Source organism: Balaenoptera acutorostrata, chromosome 18 (genome assembly GCF_949987535.1).
Source record: "Balaenoptera acutorostrata chromosome 18, mBalAcu1.1, whole genome shotgun sequence".
Lineage (NCBI taxonomy): Eukaryota > Metazoa > Chordata > Mammalia > Artiodactyla > Balaenopteridae > Balaenoptera > Balaenoptera acutorostrata.
In genome coordinates this window covers 29,692,933-29,708,050 of record NC_080081.1, presented here as the reverse complement: position 1 = coordinate 29,708,050, position 15,118 = coordinate 29,692,933, and the positions used below count along the sequence as shown (strand labels likewise).

Here is a 15,118-nt window from a genome sequence, read left to right as displayed (position 1 = left end):
TGCCTGAGGCATTAAATTCCAAGGAAGTCTCTATGCCTCTAACAGTCTAGCACTATGCGGGGTACACCTTGTCAGAAATAAGTAAACGTCTTACAAGCGTTAGAAGATTGTCCTCAAAAATAGTTTAAAACTTTCTGAGGCTTAAAGAGCAAGCTTCATTTTTACATAGAATAATATATTTCTTCATTACTGAAAAACAGAAAATAATACTTAACCGTCTCAACTCTGAGAAGTGCATGCGAGTATCACTGGACATGAAGAGTAAGGGGGAAATAAAATAGGAAAAGAGAAACCAGAAGAAAATTAAAGTTATGCAAGGAGAAAGGGGAGAGCCGACTGAAGAACGAGTGCAGCGTATACGTGGTAGGAAAGGGTGACTGTCAGAGCAGCTGCTTCAGAGTCACACTCACTGGCAACATGGCATAAACTGGCTTTTTCTGCCCAAGGGAGATACAATGTATCTTCTTTTCCAGACTTTTGAGGATTAATTTAAGCAATTTCTACCAGCTTTGACTTCTTCCTAATGCTGTCACAACTGCCCTGCTTCAAGGAAATCTCAAATCTCTTTTGGAAGTATATGAGACATAAAATTTGGTAGGTTAAAATTTACAATAGCTTGCATCTCATCTGAAGGATGCAATCTCACTTCCTAAGAGATTCTGCCTCATTGTGCCCTGGGCACACACTTTCTGCTTTTGAAAAGTAAGGCCTACACATTCAGTAAGTAGGCTATAGGACTCTATTTTAGGACAACTGAGTTCTTACGGAAGGAGTAGGCAGGGGCCTTGTCTTTAAAGGACCTTCAGTCTATCACAACGTCATGCTGACACTAAAATCAACAGTAAATACATCATTAGAAGGACAGTACACTGACATATAGGTAATTTAGCTTTTTTTAATGAGTATATCCTTAGCTCCCTAAATAATAACAAAAACAAGTGATAAAGAACACATAACAGTGAACATTAAAAATTACCAGGCTTAGCTTATAATTCAAAAAAGCCCTTCATACTTTTTCAATAAATATAATATTTGGTAAGAAAAAAAGGTGAGGTCGGTAGGGTAGGGATGGATTGGGAGTTGGGGATTAGCAGATACAAACTATTATACAGAGAATTGACAAACAACAAGGTCCTACTGTATAGCACAGGGAACTACATTCAATGTCCTGGGATGAACCATAATGGAAAAGAATATGAAAAAGTATGTATATATATATATATAGATATAGATATAGATATAGATATAGATATAGATATAGATATAGATATAGATAGATAGATAACTGAATCACTTTGCTGTACAATAGGAATTAACACATTATAAGTCAACTATACTTCAATAAAATAAATTTTTTAGAAAAGTAAACTAAGCTGGCTTATTGATTTAAATTTGTTCAAATCTGTTACTGAAAAAGAACATGCAACAATATAGACCAAATGAAAGGAAACCTACCCTAGTTGTTGCAATACATCTCACTGGAGATCTAAATTCTTCCTCCATCTTGGTCAAGGCAATGATGGTTTCTGCAATGGCATTTTTTGTCACTCGGGACCACGCTTCTGACAAATGACCCTAATGAGCAGGACAGAATAATTTAATAAACAACCAGAAAGGCATAATCAAAGGAGCAGATTCTGTTCTCTGAACATCTCTCACCAAAAAGGAAAATTTATTTGCTAGTGGAATCTTAGATCAAGGGGCATACTTTAATATAAAAATCCTTCACAACTATATGAAAAATTCAACTTTTACTTACTATTTTGATGATTCAAAAGAAAAGAAAAGAAAAATTTAAGTTCTCAATACTCTGTATTACAGAGTTCAAGGGCATTTCACCTTACATGTAGATAAAAACATAACAAATACTAGGCTGTCTATGACTGAGAAATTCTGATCATGAAACCCTGTTATTTAACACAGAGCTCCTACAGCTAAGCTAAGTGCTTTAGAAGAGCATTACTGGAACCTGAGAGCATAAATGGGTTCAAATTACAACTACCTTAATTTGCTAACCTGATTTTTACTGAACACCAACATGTTACTCCTAGAGAATTTCAGTGTTCCTAAACATCTTTCATAAATATTTATATCCAGTGAACATACCCAGAAAGCCTATTTGAGAATGGAAAAAATTCTCCAATTCTCTGATTGAGGAAATGTCCACACTGTTGGGAAAAGTGACAGAACTTCATATTTCCCCGGAATATCCTTACTCGTCTCATACCCACACGCTATCAATCTTTAAAGGGACAGTTCAAATTCCAATTCCTCCTCTTCCAAAATGCTTGCCACCTACTCTACCCCTCAGGAACCTGTCATCCATAGTGTCCTGCCCTCCTCGGGCTGAACTCCTGGAAATACAATGGGATGTGAGGAAACTAACATGGAGCAAGCAGTGAGAGCCAGGCACTCTGAGAAGTAATTCCCTTTCCTCCGCACTCCAGGATCTCCCTGCAAAAGCGACACCTAAAGACAGCAGTACAGGACGTTCATAAACTGTGAGAACTAAAAGGCAGCGAGAAACCTTTGCTCTGAAAAGCCCTTTTTTTCCTTTAGGCTCTTGGGCTCAGGCTGTTTTTTTAGGGTTCAAAGAGTATACTTTTTTTTTTTAAGTTTTAAAGTCTTGGAAGACTTACATAATAATTCTCAAGTAAATTAATTGGGAAGCTTGAAATGAACATAGTTTACACAAAGGGCAAATTTATCACCAGCTGGAAAGACAAATCGTGCAATAGTGAACCTACGAAATGGACCTTGTAAGCAAAGCAAAATAACACGAATGTTCTCCTATCAATTCAGCAGAAAGATTATGCTACTCGCTTTGTTAATCAGGTTTCTACTGTACTTCACTGACATAACGATCAGGAGGATGGGAACTTACTGCCGCCATATCCTTAACAAGTTTAATGATGATCTCTGAGATCTGGGTAGGAGTTGAGCCCTTCATCCACCAATGACTCTCACCTCGTCGGATGTAACTACAAGAAAAGTCAGCGTTTGTAAACCAATCAGTGAGAGTTACAAATGAGTAAGATGAAAACTGTTATTTCAGCATGCAGCATTTTAATTTTTAAAATGATTCAACCAGTCAGGACATTTTAAAAGATAATTAATGACAACATTATTCATAATCCATCTCTTCAACCCCAAGGGAGTAGCTATTCTGATATGTGTTCCCTTTCAAATATTTCACTGTTTACATATTATTTTTGGATGCATCTTTTAGAGCAGTACTATTCAAAATGTATCAATAGAACACAAACTATTTGTTACCAGTCCACATAAATATAAGAGCTTGCACCAGAATATGTCAACTATATCACTGAGCATACAGCAAGTCCCCTACATACAAGCCTTCAAGTGACAAACTTTGAAAGATGCAAACGTGCATCTGGTTCCAGCAAGGAACCAGAACCTGTGCCATCAGTGACAGGTGTGAGTGAAATGGCAGCTTGCCCTCCGTCTCCTATTGCTGACGATCCTTCAGCTCTACCGTCTCCCACCTCCTCTCCCTCCTCCTGTCAGTAACTCTTCTTGTCTGTTCACTCGATGCCAGCCCCAGTATGCCAGCTGTTGTACTGTACTACTGTACTTTTCAGGGTACTGTACCCAGTAAGATTAAAAATGTTTATTTTTTTGTGTTTGTTTTTCATGTATTATTTGTGTGAAAAGTATTGTAAACTTATTACAGTACAGTACTATATAGCCGATTGTGTTAGTTGGGTACCTAGGCTAACTTTGTTGGACTTAACGAACAAATTGGACTTACAAACGCGCTCTTGGAACGGAACTCATTTGTATGTAGGGGACTTACTATACTACTGTTTAGTTCAGCTCACATTTTTTTCCCCTAGGAAGACTATCCAGATGAAGGAAGCAATATACTTATTTACATTCTAGTGCTATTTGCTTAATGTTATGAATTGGCTCTTTGACTAGCATTATTCCAGACGTCTCTAATCTTCTGCTGTTACACAGAATTCTATAACAGCCCTGTATATATATCCTTCTGCACATGTATGAACATGTTTGAGAGAAACAGTTCTACAGAAGTAGAATTGGTAGGTCAAAGGATATGCATATTTTAAATATAGTGATATGTTATCAAACTGACATCCAAAAAGGTTATGGCAATTTACATTAGATGTCTGTTTCTTCATAATTATGCCAATGCAAAGATATTTTACTGTTGTTTTAATCTACATTTCTCTGAATACCAGTGAGGTATCTTTTCATTTACTTATTGGCATTTGTAACTTTTCTTCTCTGAAGTGACTACTCTTGGCATTTATTTTTGTATTGGTTGTTTGTCTTTTTTTTTCATTGATTTATAGTCATTCTTCTAATATTATGACTAATAATTCATTGCCTACTATATAAGTGTTAAATATTTTTTTCCAAGTCAGTTGTTTGTATTTTAAAAGTATTGTCTATCAGTTAATTTTCACTTTTATGTAGCCAAATCTCTGAGCTTTTTCCCGTTACTTTTGGGTTCTGTGTTTTATTTAAGGACGTCTTCCTAAATTGAAGATTACAAAAATATTCTTCTATAATTTGTCCCACTAGAGTGTAAAAACAGAAGTATACAAACCTTTAATTGATCTCAAGTTTATTTTGTAATGGTGTGAGGGCCTACAGTTTGTTTTCTTTTTTCTTTTGTATTTGGGAAGTACTCTAACATCATATAATCAGCAGATTTTCCTTTCCCCAGTAATTTTTTAAAAAATTAAAAAAAAATTTTTGGCTGCGCTGCACAGCATGTGGGATCTTAGTTCCCAGACCAGGGATAGAACCCACGCCCCATGCACTGGAAGGCGGAGTCTTAACCACTGGACCACCTGGGAAGTTCCTCCTCCCTAATTTGAAAAGGCACTTTTATTATACACAGCATTCTCTTTCATACATGGGCCAGTCATTTATGGCTTCTATTTCTGGTAAATAAGCAAACAAGATGGAATTTGAAAGGTCTGAATTCTTCAAACAGTAGCTTACTCTGTTCTATTTTTGTACCAAAACATATGCAGTGACCAACCTGGAATTGAAAATCATTGGAAGGGTAACTGTTGTAACTCCTTTGCCCACGGAGGTACCAGCTGTTCCTGTGATGGTGGTTCCTTTGGCTTTTAGCTGTACTGTGAGTGCTTTGGCAATGCATCCTAGAAACATGTCCAAGATACCTAGCTTATTCCAATCTCCTTTCTCTGTTGAATGAATAATATCACTGATATCTGCTGGGGGGAGGGATTTCACTCCTATAATGCTGGCCAGACGATTAGGGGTGACTTCAGGCAAAACTCGTCTTAGTAAGGAGGTCACCTGGTACAAAAAATAAAAGAATCCTATTTAAAGATTTGGGATTGACATATACACACTGCTATATTTAAAACAGATAACCAACAAGAACCTACTGTACAGCACAGGGAACTCTCCTCAATATTCTATAATAATCTAAATGGGAAAAGAACTTGAAAAAGAATAGATACATATATATGTATAACTGAATCACTTTGTTGTACACCTGAAACTAACACAACATTGTTAATCAACTATACACCAATATGAAATAAAAATTTTAAAAAAAGATCGGTGTTTTAAAGTTTTCATCTTTTTTAATGAGTCTAGCTGCTGTTCTATGACTTCAAAAGCTTTGAGAAGGACAGAGAAATGATTTAAACATGATTTAATTTCTCAAGTGGTAACTACCACTCCAGGGCAGCAAGAAAAAAAAAGCATGTCTCTTACTTGGTCATTATATACATTATATACCTCATGAATAAGATATTCAGTAGCAGAATACTCTTTTATCACAATAACACATTACTAAAATGGAACATACTTTGTTCTTCCATATTCTCATTATAATGAGTCAAAAAGAAAAACATGGGGTTAAAATACAATCCAAAAACCAAAACATAACCAAACAAAAAAAAAAAAACAAACAAAAACCCCTGATTCCCTTTGCTAGAGTAATTTTTAACAATGTTTCAAGTAACAAAATAAGCCTAGAGGTAAGTGATGTGATCAGTCACCTGTCTCTGGACGCGTGGAGAGGCGGTGTGGAGCAGTGAAAAGAGGTCCTGGAGCAGAGTCAGCTGCTGGGCCAGATACTGCCGGCCCACGTTGGAGCCGCTCAAGGCTAACACCATGGAGAGCAGTTCAAAGCAGTAGGCATCGGAGGAGGCATCTTCATCGCTGGGCTGCGAATTGGCGTTTTCTTTGCTTGATATGGCGTGTTCCCATTCTTCACGAACTCTGGTGGCTTCCATGCGAATAGCCTGGACGATGTGAGCACACACCTATTTGAGGGCAACATAAAGAAAATGTAAAAACATTATTTGTAAGGCCTAGTTAAAAAAAAAAAACAAACAAGAATATTAGTTGATACTCAATTTAATACTCTTCCTCCCAGTTAATTGTCCATCATACCATTCTCTTAACTCATCTTAAAAACAATTAAGGAAAACCAGGCAAACCATGATTAAAAATCTGAGTATTTAAATCAACTAGTATAGAAACAAATTATATACTAGTTACCAATTCCCCTGCCTGTGGTTTAAGACATGAAATGAAAACAAATCACCATATTTAATCACTTCTAAGGCACATTTCCCCCACATGCTAACATTTCTATTCATAATGCGCTTTATAATTGATGCAATTCATAATTTAATTGGCAGCAAATTTTTTTAGCGATACATAAAATAACAGCACATTTTACAATTGGTAGCTTCTAAGATTCAATAAAGTGCTGTTAAAAAGATAAAGCACACATAAATTTATGTGATTTATTTAAAAGATTTAACGGTGTTGAAAGTTAAAATAATGGCCAATTTAAAACCTAATTCAAAAGTCAATATTTTATTTGACTTCGAAAGGGCTAATTTTGTTATTTAGGCACCCCTAAATGAACCCCCATTATATGAATGATCTAGTGCTACTCCCCCATCTCCTGTTAAAAATATTAACACTGGTTTAGTTAACATTATAATTGCTCAGCAAAATAATATTAAAAAAATCAACCAACAAACAAAAAAACAGGGGGGAAAGGAACACAGGAAATGCAAATGAAATCTGATATAGCTGGGTACTTGACACCAAAATGAAACAAGCCACCTGAAAATGAGAAAAACAAAGAGCAGCAAGGTAAGAAAGTTAACATTCATAACAAAATCTTTCAAGTGATGCAGGTATGCCAATATACTCCTTCCTCTCTAGAAAAAGGCAGACACATTCTGCAGGACCTATCAAAGAGTCAGCGTGGAAAAGCCTCCATAAATTTTGGAAAATGCTTTACACCCTAAAAACAAACAAACAAAAACTGATGAAGACAATGAAATGGCTGTTAACCAACCTGTTTTTGTAGGTTAGTCAGTTTACTCCTGCTGAATATGATTCCAACCATATGTTCTTTCAGGTCAGCATCTGAAGTTGCCTTTATACAGCAAAAAGGAAAAAAAGGAAGCGGGCTCTTTCAATAAAATTTGTATATTTGACATTTTGAAGCATCTTGAGAAATAATTATGCAGGTATTTTTACAAGGTGAATTTATTTTAAATGGAGATCTATAATACTAGGACAAAGGATAAAAAGTTTGAAGAGATCACTGTTGGCTAAGGTGGCTATAAAAAGGACAAAATTTCTGAATTTAAGAAATCCAGAGAAGTATACATCATGGATTTCTTTAATCTAGTCAATCTGTGTCATTTTGATTGAATCTATTTCTGAACTCTGAACATTATTAGTTCATATCCTACATTTGGTTATTAGAAGAGCAACTCAGGAAAATGACATTTGGTTAAGAAAACTCTCTGATAACGGTGGCCTTAAATAAAGCTACTCCAACACCAACAGTAAACAAAGAAGCATATCATAAGAAGAAGATTGAAGGTTGAAGTTTTATAGTGCTTAGCATGTGTATGGCGCTCTCTCAAGTGGTGGATAAATATGCAAACATATAAATACACAATCTTATTTAATCCTCACAAAAACCCCATAAGGTAAGATCTGATGTTCTGCCTATTTTACAAGTAAGAAAACTGAGGCAAACCACCCTTGTATTAGAATTAAAAATAACTCTTGGTTTCACTTTTCTTAGGATAGAGAAAGCCACAAGAGAATGTCACTCCCACCTTAACAATGAGAAAAGCTGATAATCTACAAAACCATAACTTTTTGGGTGCCCATCAGAGAGCTGAGATGGGCAACCAGGTGAACTAAAATCTAAATAGACAAATCCATATAGTTGGACACTTCAAAATTCTTTCTGTACCTGATAGAACAAGAAAATGAGCAAAGAAACAAAAATCAGCAAGGTTCTTATAGACCTGAACAAAACTATCAGCCAACTGAATTAATCAATATTTATAGAACCCTTCACAGAACAGCAGCAGAGTTCATATTCGTTTCCAGTGTACATGGACATTCACTAAACTATACCATACTATGAGCCAGAATTCAGGTCTTAACAGTTTTAAAAGGGATGAAATTATACGAAGTTTATATATATTTTTTACTGTGATAGAATTAAACTAGAAATCAATAATACAAAGCTATCAGGAAATCTCCCAAATATTTAGAAATTAATTACCCAGGGGTCAAGGAAGAAATCAAAATAGAAGTCAGAAAATGTTTTGAATTTAATGAAATGAAAAAAACAATGCACCCAAATGTGTGACACTAAAGCAGTGCTTAGAAGAAGATTACAGCATTACTTATATGAGAAAAGAAAGGTCTCGAGCCATCATATTAGGACCTTAGGAAACCAGAAAAAGAACGAATCAAATCCAGAGCAAACAGTTGGAAAGATATAATAAAAGAAGATACATCACTACAGAGTCTAAGCATAGTTAAGAGTATATTATGAACAACTTATGCCAATAAATTCAGCAACTTAGATGAAATGGGCAAATTACTTGGAAGACAGAACTACCAAAGCTCACTCAAAAAAAAAGGGTAACTGCAATATCCCTGTAACTACTAAGGAAAGTAAATTTGTAGAATAAATTTTTTTTTTTTTGCTACTTAAAATACTAGTAGATTATACATTAACAAATGAATTCCTTTTAGATAGTACGGACTTTTAACTTCTTTCATAATTCACTTTGCTTTTTTTGACATACCATACTATTCATTCATCAAAAGTGTACAGTTCAATGGTTTATATATTATACATGCACAAATCAGTGCAACCATCACCACAGTCAATTTTAGAGCATTTTCATCACCCCAAAAAGAAACACTGTGCCATTCAGCTATCAGGCCTCTAGTTAACCTTCTTTTTTATTAAAGAAAAATAAACTGCATATAAGCAAATACAGCATATCCATTAACATACATAGTAATATATGGATTATTTTACTTAATAAAAGAAAATGAAAAAAGAAAAATACATAAGAAATCCATTCTGATAAAAATTCGCAGCAAACTAGAAACAGAAGGAACCTCCTCAAACTGATTAAGAGCAGTTACAAAAAATCTATGGTGAAAGACTGAATACTTTCTTTTTACGATCTAGAAAAGGAAGACTAATCTCACTACTTTTATTCAACATGGTACTGAAGGTCTTAGCCAGTGCAATAACATAAGATTGGAAAGGAAGAAGTAAAACTGACTTTCTTTGAAGACTACATGATTATCTACGAAGAAAATCCCAAAGATACTACAAAAAAGCTTCCAGAACTAATAAGTGAATTTAAGGAGACCATAGGATATAGTTTTAATACAAAAAGTCAATTGTATTTTTATATACTAGAAATGAATAACTGGAAAGTGAAATTAAAAATATCATTTACAATAGCATCAAAACCATGAAATGTTTAGGGATCAATTTAATAAAATGTGTAAGACAGGTACACAGAACTGAACTATAAAACACTGCTGGCAGAAATTAAAGAAGATCTAAATAAATAGACAGATCTAAATAAGTATCATATTCACAGACAGGAACACTCAATATTAAGAGGTCAATTCTCCCCAAACCGACTTAGCACTTTGGTGCAATTCCAATCAATATTCCAGTAGGTTTCTTTCTTTCTTTCTTACTTACTTATTTATTTATTTGTTGGGGAGGAAGGAAGTGACAATCTGATTTTAAGCTTTCTATGGAAATGGGAAGGGACCTGGAATAGCCAAAACAACTTTGAAAAAGAACTTGATTGGAATCTTATCTCATGATTCTCTATAAAGCTACAGTAATCAAGACAGCCTGATGCTGGTGTAAGAATATACATGTAGATTAATGAAACAGAATAGGGTTCAGAAACAGACCTACACATTTACAGTGAATTGATTATGGATAAAGAATAGTCTTTTCATCAAATGGTAGTAGAAGAATTGAACATCTACATGCCAAAAAAATGAACCTCAACCCTTAGCTCATACTGTACAGAAAAACTTGAAATGTACATAGTTCTAAATAAAAGAACTAAAGTTCTAAGGTTTCTAGAAGAAAACAGGAGAAAATCTTTGTTACCTTAATTAGATAAGACACAAAAATCATGAGTCATTTAAAAAAATAGATAAACTGGACTTTATCAAAATTAAAAACTACCTCAGAACAGAATAAAAAAAAAAAAGGAAGAGAACTGAGGACAGTCTCAGAGACCTCTGGGACAACATTAAACACACAAACATTCGAATTATAGGGGTCACAGAAGAAAAGAAAAAGAAAGGGACTGAGAAAATATTTGAAGAGATTACAGTTGAAAACTTCCCTAATATGGGAAAGGAATTAGTCAGTCAAGTCCAGGAAGTGCAGACAGTCCCATACAGGATAAATCCAAGGAGAAACATGCCAAGACACATATTAATCAAACTATCAAAAATTAAATACAAAGAAAAAATATTGAAAGCAGCAAGGGAAAAACAACAAATAACATAGAAGGGAATCCCCATAAGCTTAACAGCTGATCTTTCAGCAGAAACTCTGCAAGCCAGAAGGCAGTGGCAGGACATATTTAAAGTAATGAAAGGGAAAAACCTACAACCAAGATTATTCTCCCCAGCAAGGATCTCATTCAGATTCGATGGAGAAATTAAAACCTTTACAGACAAGCAAAAGCTAAGAGAATTCAGCACCACCAAACCAGCTTTACAACAAATGCTAAAGGAACTTCTCTAGGCAGGAAACACAAGAGAAGGAAAAGACCTACAATAACAAACCCAAAACAATTAAGAAAATGGTAATAGGAACATATGTATCGATAACTACCTTAAATGTAAATGGATTAAGTGCTCCAACCAAAACATATAGACTGGCTGAATGGATACAAAAACAAGACCCGTATATATGCTGTCTACAAGAGACCCACTTCAGACCTAGGGACACATACAGACTGAAAGTGAGGGGATGGAAAAAGATATTCCATGTAAACGGAAGTCAAAAGAAAGCAGGGGTAGGAATTCTCATATCAGACAAAATAGATTTTAAAATAAAAACTATCACAAGAGACAGAGAAGGACACTACACAATAATCAAGGGATCAATCCAAGAAGAAGACATAACAATTGTAAATACTTAGGCACCCAGCACAGGAGCACCTCAATACATAAGGTAAATGCTAACAGCCATAAAAGGGGAAATCGACAGTAACACAATCACAGTAGGGGACTTTAACACCCCACTTTCACCAATGGACAGATCACCCAAAATGAAAATAAATGAGGAAACACAAGCTTTAAATGATACATTAAACAAGAAGGACTTAATTGATACTTATAGGATATTCCATCCGAAAACAACAGAATACACTTTCTTCTCAAGTGCTCATGGACACTCTCCAGGATAGATCATATCTTGGGTCACAAATCAAGCCTTGGTAAATTTAAGAAAACTGAAATCGTATCAATTATCTTTTCTGACCACAATGGTATGAAACCAGATATCAATTACAGGAAAAAAATCTGTAAAAAATACAAACACATGGAGGCTAAACACGCTACTAAATAACCGAGAGATCACTGAAGAAATCAAGGGGAAATCAAAAAATACCTAGAAACAAATGACAATGAAAACATGATGACCCAAAACCTATGGGATGCAGCAAAAGCAGTTTAAGAGGGAAGTTTATAGCAATACAATCCTAACTCAAGAAACAAGAAACATCTCAAATAAACAACCTAACCTTACACCTAAAGCAGTTACAGAAAGAACAAAAGAACCCCAAAATTAGCAGAAGGAGAGAAATCATAAAGATCAGATCATAAATAAACAAAAAGGAAATGAAGGAAACGATAGCAAAGATCAATAAAACTAAAAGCTGGTTCTTTGAGAAGATAAACAAAATTGATAAACCATTAGCCAGACTCATCAAGAAAAAAAGGGAGAAAACTCAAATCAATAGAATTAGAAATGAAAAAGGAGAAGTTACAACAGACACTGCAGAAATACAAAGGATCATGAGAGATTACTACAAGCAACTATATGCCAATAGAATGGACAACTTGGAAGAAATGGACAAATTCTTAGAAAAGTACAACCTTCCAAGACTGAACCAGGAAGAAATAGAAAATATAAACAGACCAATCCCAAGCACTGAAATTGAAACTGTGATTAAATGTCTTCCAACAAACAAAAGCCCAGGACCAGATGGCTTCTTCACAGGCGAATTCTATCAAACATGTAGAGAAGAGCTAACACCTATCCTTCTCAAACTCTTCCAAAATATTGCAGAGGGAGGAACACTCCCAAACTCATTCTACGAGGCCACCATCACCCTGATACCAAAACCAGACAAAGATGTCACAAAAAAAGAAAACGACAGGCCAATATCAATGATGAACATAGATGCACAAATCCTCAACAAAATACTAGCAAACAGAATCCAACAGCATCTTAAAAGGATCATACATCATGACCAAGTGGGGTTCATCCCAGGAATGCAAGGATTCTTCAATATACGCAAATCAATCAATGTGATACACCATATCAACCAGCTGAAGGATAAAAACCATATGATCATCTCAATAGATGCAGAAAAGGCTTTTGACAAAATTCAACACTGATTTATGATAAAAACCCTCCAGAAAGTAGGCATAGAGGGAACTTACCTCAACATAATAAAGGCCATATATGAGAAACTCACAGCCAACACCTCCTCAATGGTAAAAAACTGAAACTATTTCCACTAAGATCAGGAACAAGACAAGGTTGCCCACTCTCACCACTATTATTCAACATAGTTTTGGAAGTTTTAGCCACAGCAATCAGAGAAGAAAAAGAAATAAAAGGAATCCATATCAGAAGAGAAGAAGTAAAGCAGTCACTGTTTGCAGATGACATGATACTATACATAGAGAATCCTAAAGATGTTACCAGAAAACTACTAGAGCTGATCAATGAATTTGGTAAAGTAGCAGGATACAAAATTAATGCACAGAAATCTCTTACATTCCTATACACTGATGATGAAAAATCTGAAAGAGAAATTAAGGAAACACTCCCATTTAGCACTGCAACGAAAAGAATGAAAATACCTAGGAATAAAGCTATCTAAGGAGACAAAAGACTTGTATGCAGAAAACTAAGACACTGATGAAAGAAATTAAAGAGGACACCAACAGATGGAGAGATTTACCATGTTCTTGGATTGGAAGAATCAACATTGTGAAAATGACTATACTACCCAAAGGAATCCACAGATTCAATACAATCCCTATCAAACTACCAACAGAATTTTTCACAGAACTAGAACAAAAAATTTCACAATTTGTATGGAAACACAAAAGACCCCGAATAGCCAAAGCAATATTGAGAAAGAAAAACGGAGCTGGAGGAATCAGGCTCTCGGACTTCAGACTATACTACAAAGCTACAGTAATCAAGACAGTATGGTACTTGCACAAAAACAGAAATATAGATCAACTGAACAGGACAGAAAGCCCAGAGGTAAACACACGCACATATGGTCACCTTATCTTTGATAAAGGAGGCAAGAATATAAAACGGAGAAAAGACAGCCTCTTCAATAAGTGGTGCTGGGAAAACTGGACAGCTACAGGTAAAAGAATGAAATTAGAACACTCCCTAACACCATACACAAAAATACACTCAAAATGGATTAAAGACGTAAATGTAAGGCCAGACACTATAAAACTCTTCAAGGAAAACATAGGCAGAACAGTCTTAGGACATAAATCACAGCAAGATCCTTTTTGACCCACCTCCTAGAGAAATGGAAATAGAAACAAAAATAAACAAATGGGACCTAATGAAACTTAAAAGCTTTTGCACAGCAAAGGAAACCATAAACAAGATGAAAAGACGGCCTTCAGAATGGGAGAAAATATTTGCAAACAAAGCAACTGACAAAGGATTTATCTCCAAGATTTACAAGCAGCTCATGCAGGTCAATATCAAAAACAACAACAACAACAAACAACCCAGTCCAAAAATGGGCAGAAGACCTAAATAGACATTTCTCCAAAGAAGATATAGATTGCCAACAAACACATGAAATTGAGTTATTTGTAGTGAGGTGGATGGACCCAGAGATTGTCATACAGAGGGAAGTCAGTCAGAAAGAGAAAAACAAATACTGTACGCTAACACATATTTATGGAATCTAAAAAAAAAAAGGTTCTGAAGAACCTAGGGGCAGGACAGGAATAAATAAAGACACAGACATAGAGAATGGACTTGAGGACACGGGGAGGGGGAAGGGTAAGCTGGGACGAAGTGAGAGAGTGGCATGGACATATATACACTACCAAATGTAAAATAGATAGCTAGTGGGATGCAGCTGCATAGCACAGGGAGATCAGCTCGGTGCTCTGTGACCACCTAGAGGCGTGGGATAGGGAGGGTGGGAGGGAGATGCAAGAGGGAGGAGATATGGGGATATATGTATACGTATAGCTGATTCACTTTGTGATACAGCAGAAACTAACACACCATCGTAAAGCAATTATACTCCAATAAAGATGTTAAAAAAAAAGACCATATTAAAAAAAATAATAAAAAGGCTACTTTCTACAGGGGGTTCCATTAAATAACACCTGGGAAAAGGCAACACTATGGGGGCAGAAAATAGCTCAGTGGTTGCCAGGGGCTAGGAATGAGATGAGGGGATTGAATCCAAAGGAACAACGGGGAAATTCTGGGAGAGATGTGTTTTAA

General features: G+C 35.4%; 1 protein-coding gene across 14 annotated transcripts in view; it reads right to left on the bottom strand.

Moving 5' to 3' along the window:
* MYCBP2 (MYC binding protein 2) overlaps window positions 1-15,118 on the bottom strand; it is a 272,533-nt gene that overhangs the window by 13,254 nt on the left and 244,161 nt on the right. For all 14 annotated transcript variants that reach the window (XM_057532563.1, XM_057532564.1, XM_057532570.1 and 11 more), the window contains 5 exons: window positions 7,355-7,435; window positions 6,033-6,299; window positions 5,036-5,319; window positions 2,885-2,981; window positions 1,456-1,575 (listed from right to left, as the gene is read on the bottom strand). In XM_057532563.1, the coding sequence (XP_057388546.1) occupies window positions 1,456-1,575; window positions 2,885-2,981; window positions 5,036-5,319; window positions 6,033-6,299; window positions 7,355-7,435 (849 nt within the window). The remainder of the gene's footprint in view (window positions 1-1,455; window positions 1,576-2,884; window positions 2,982-5,035; window positions 5,320-6,032; window positions 6,300-7,354; window positions 7,436-15,118) is intronic.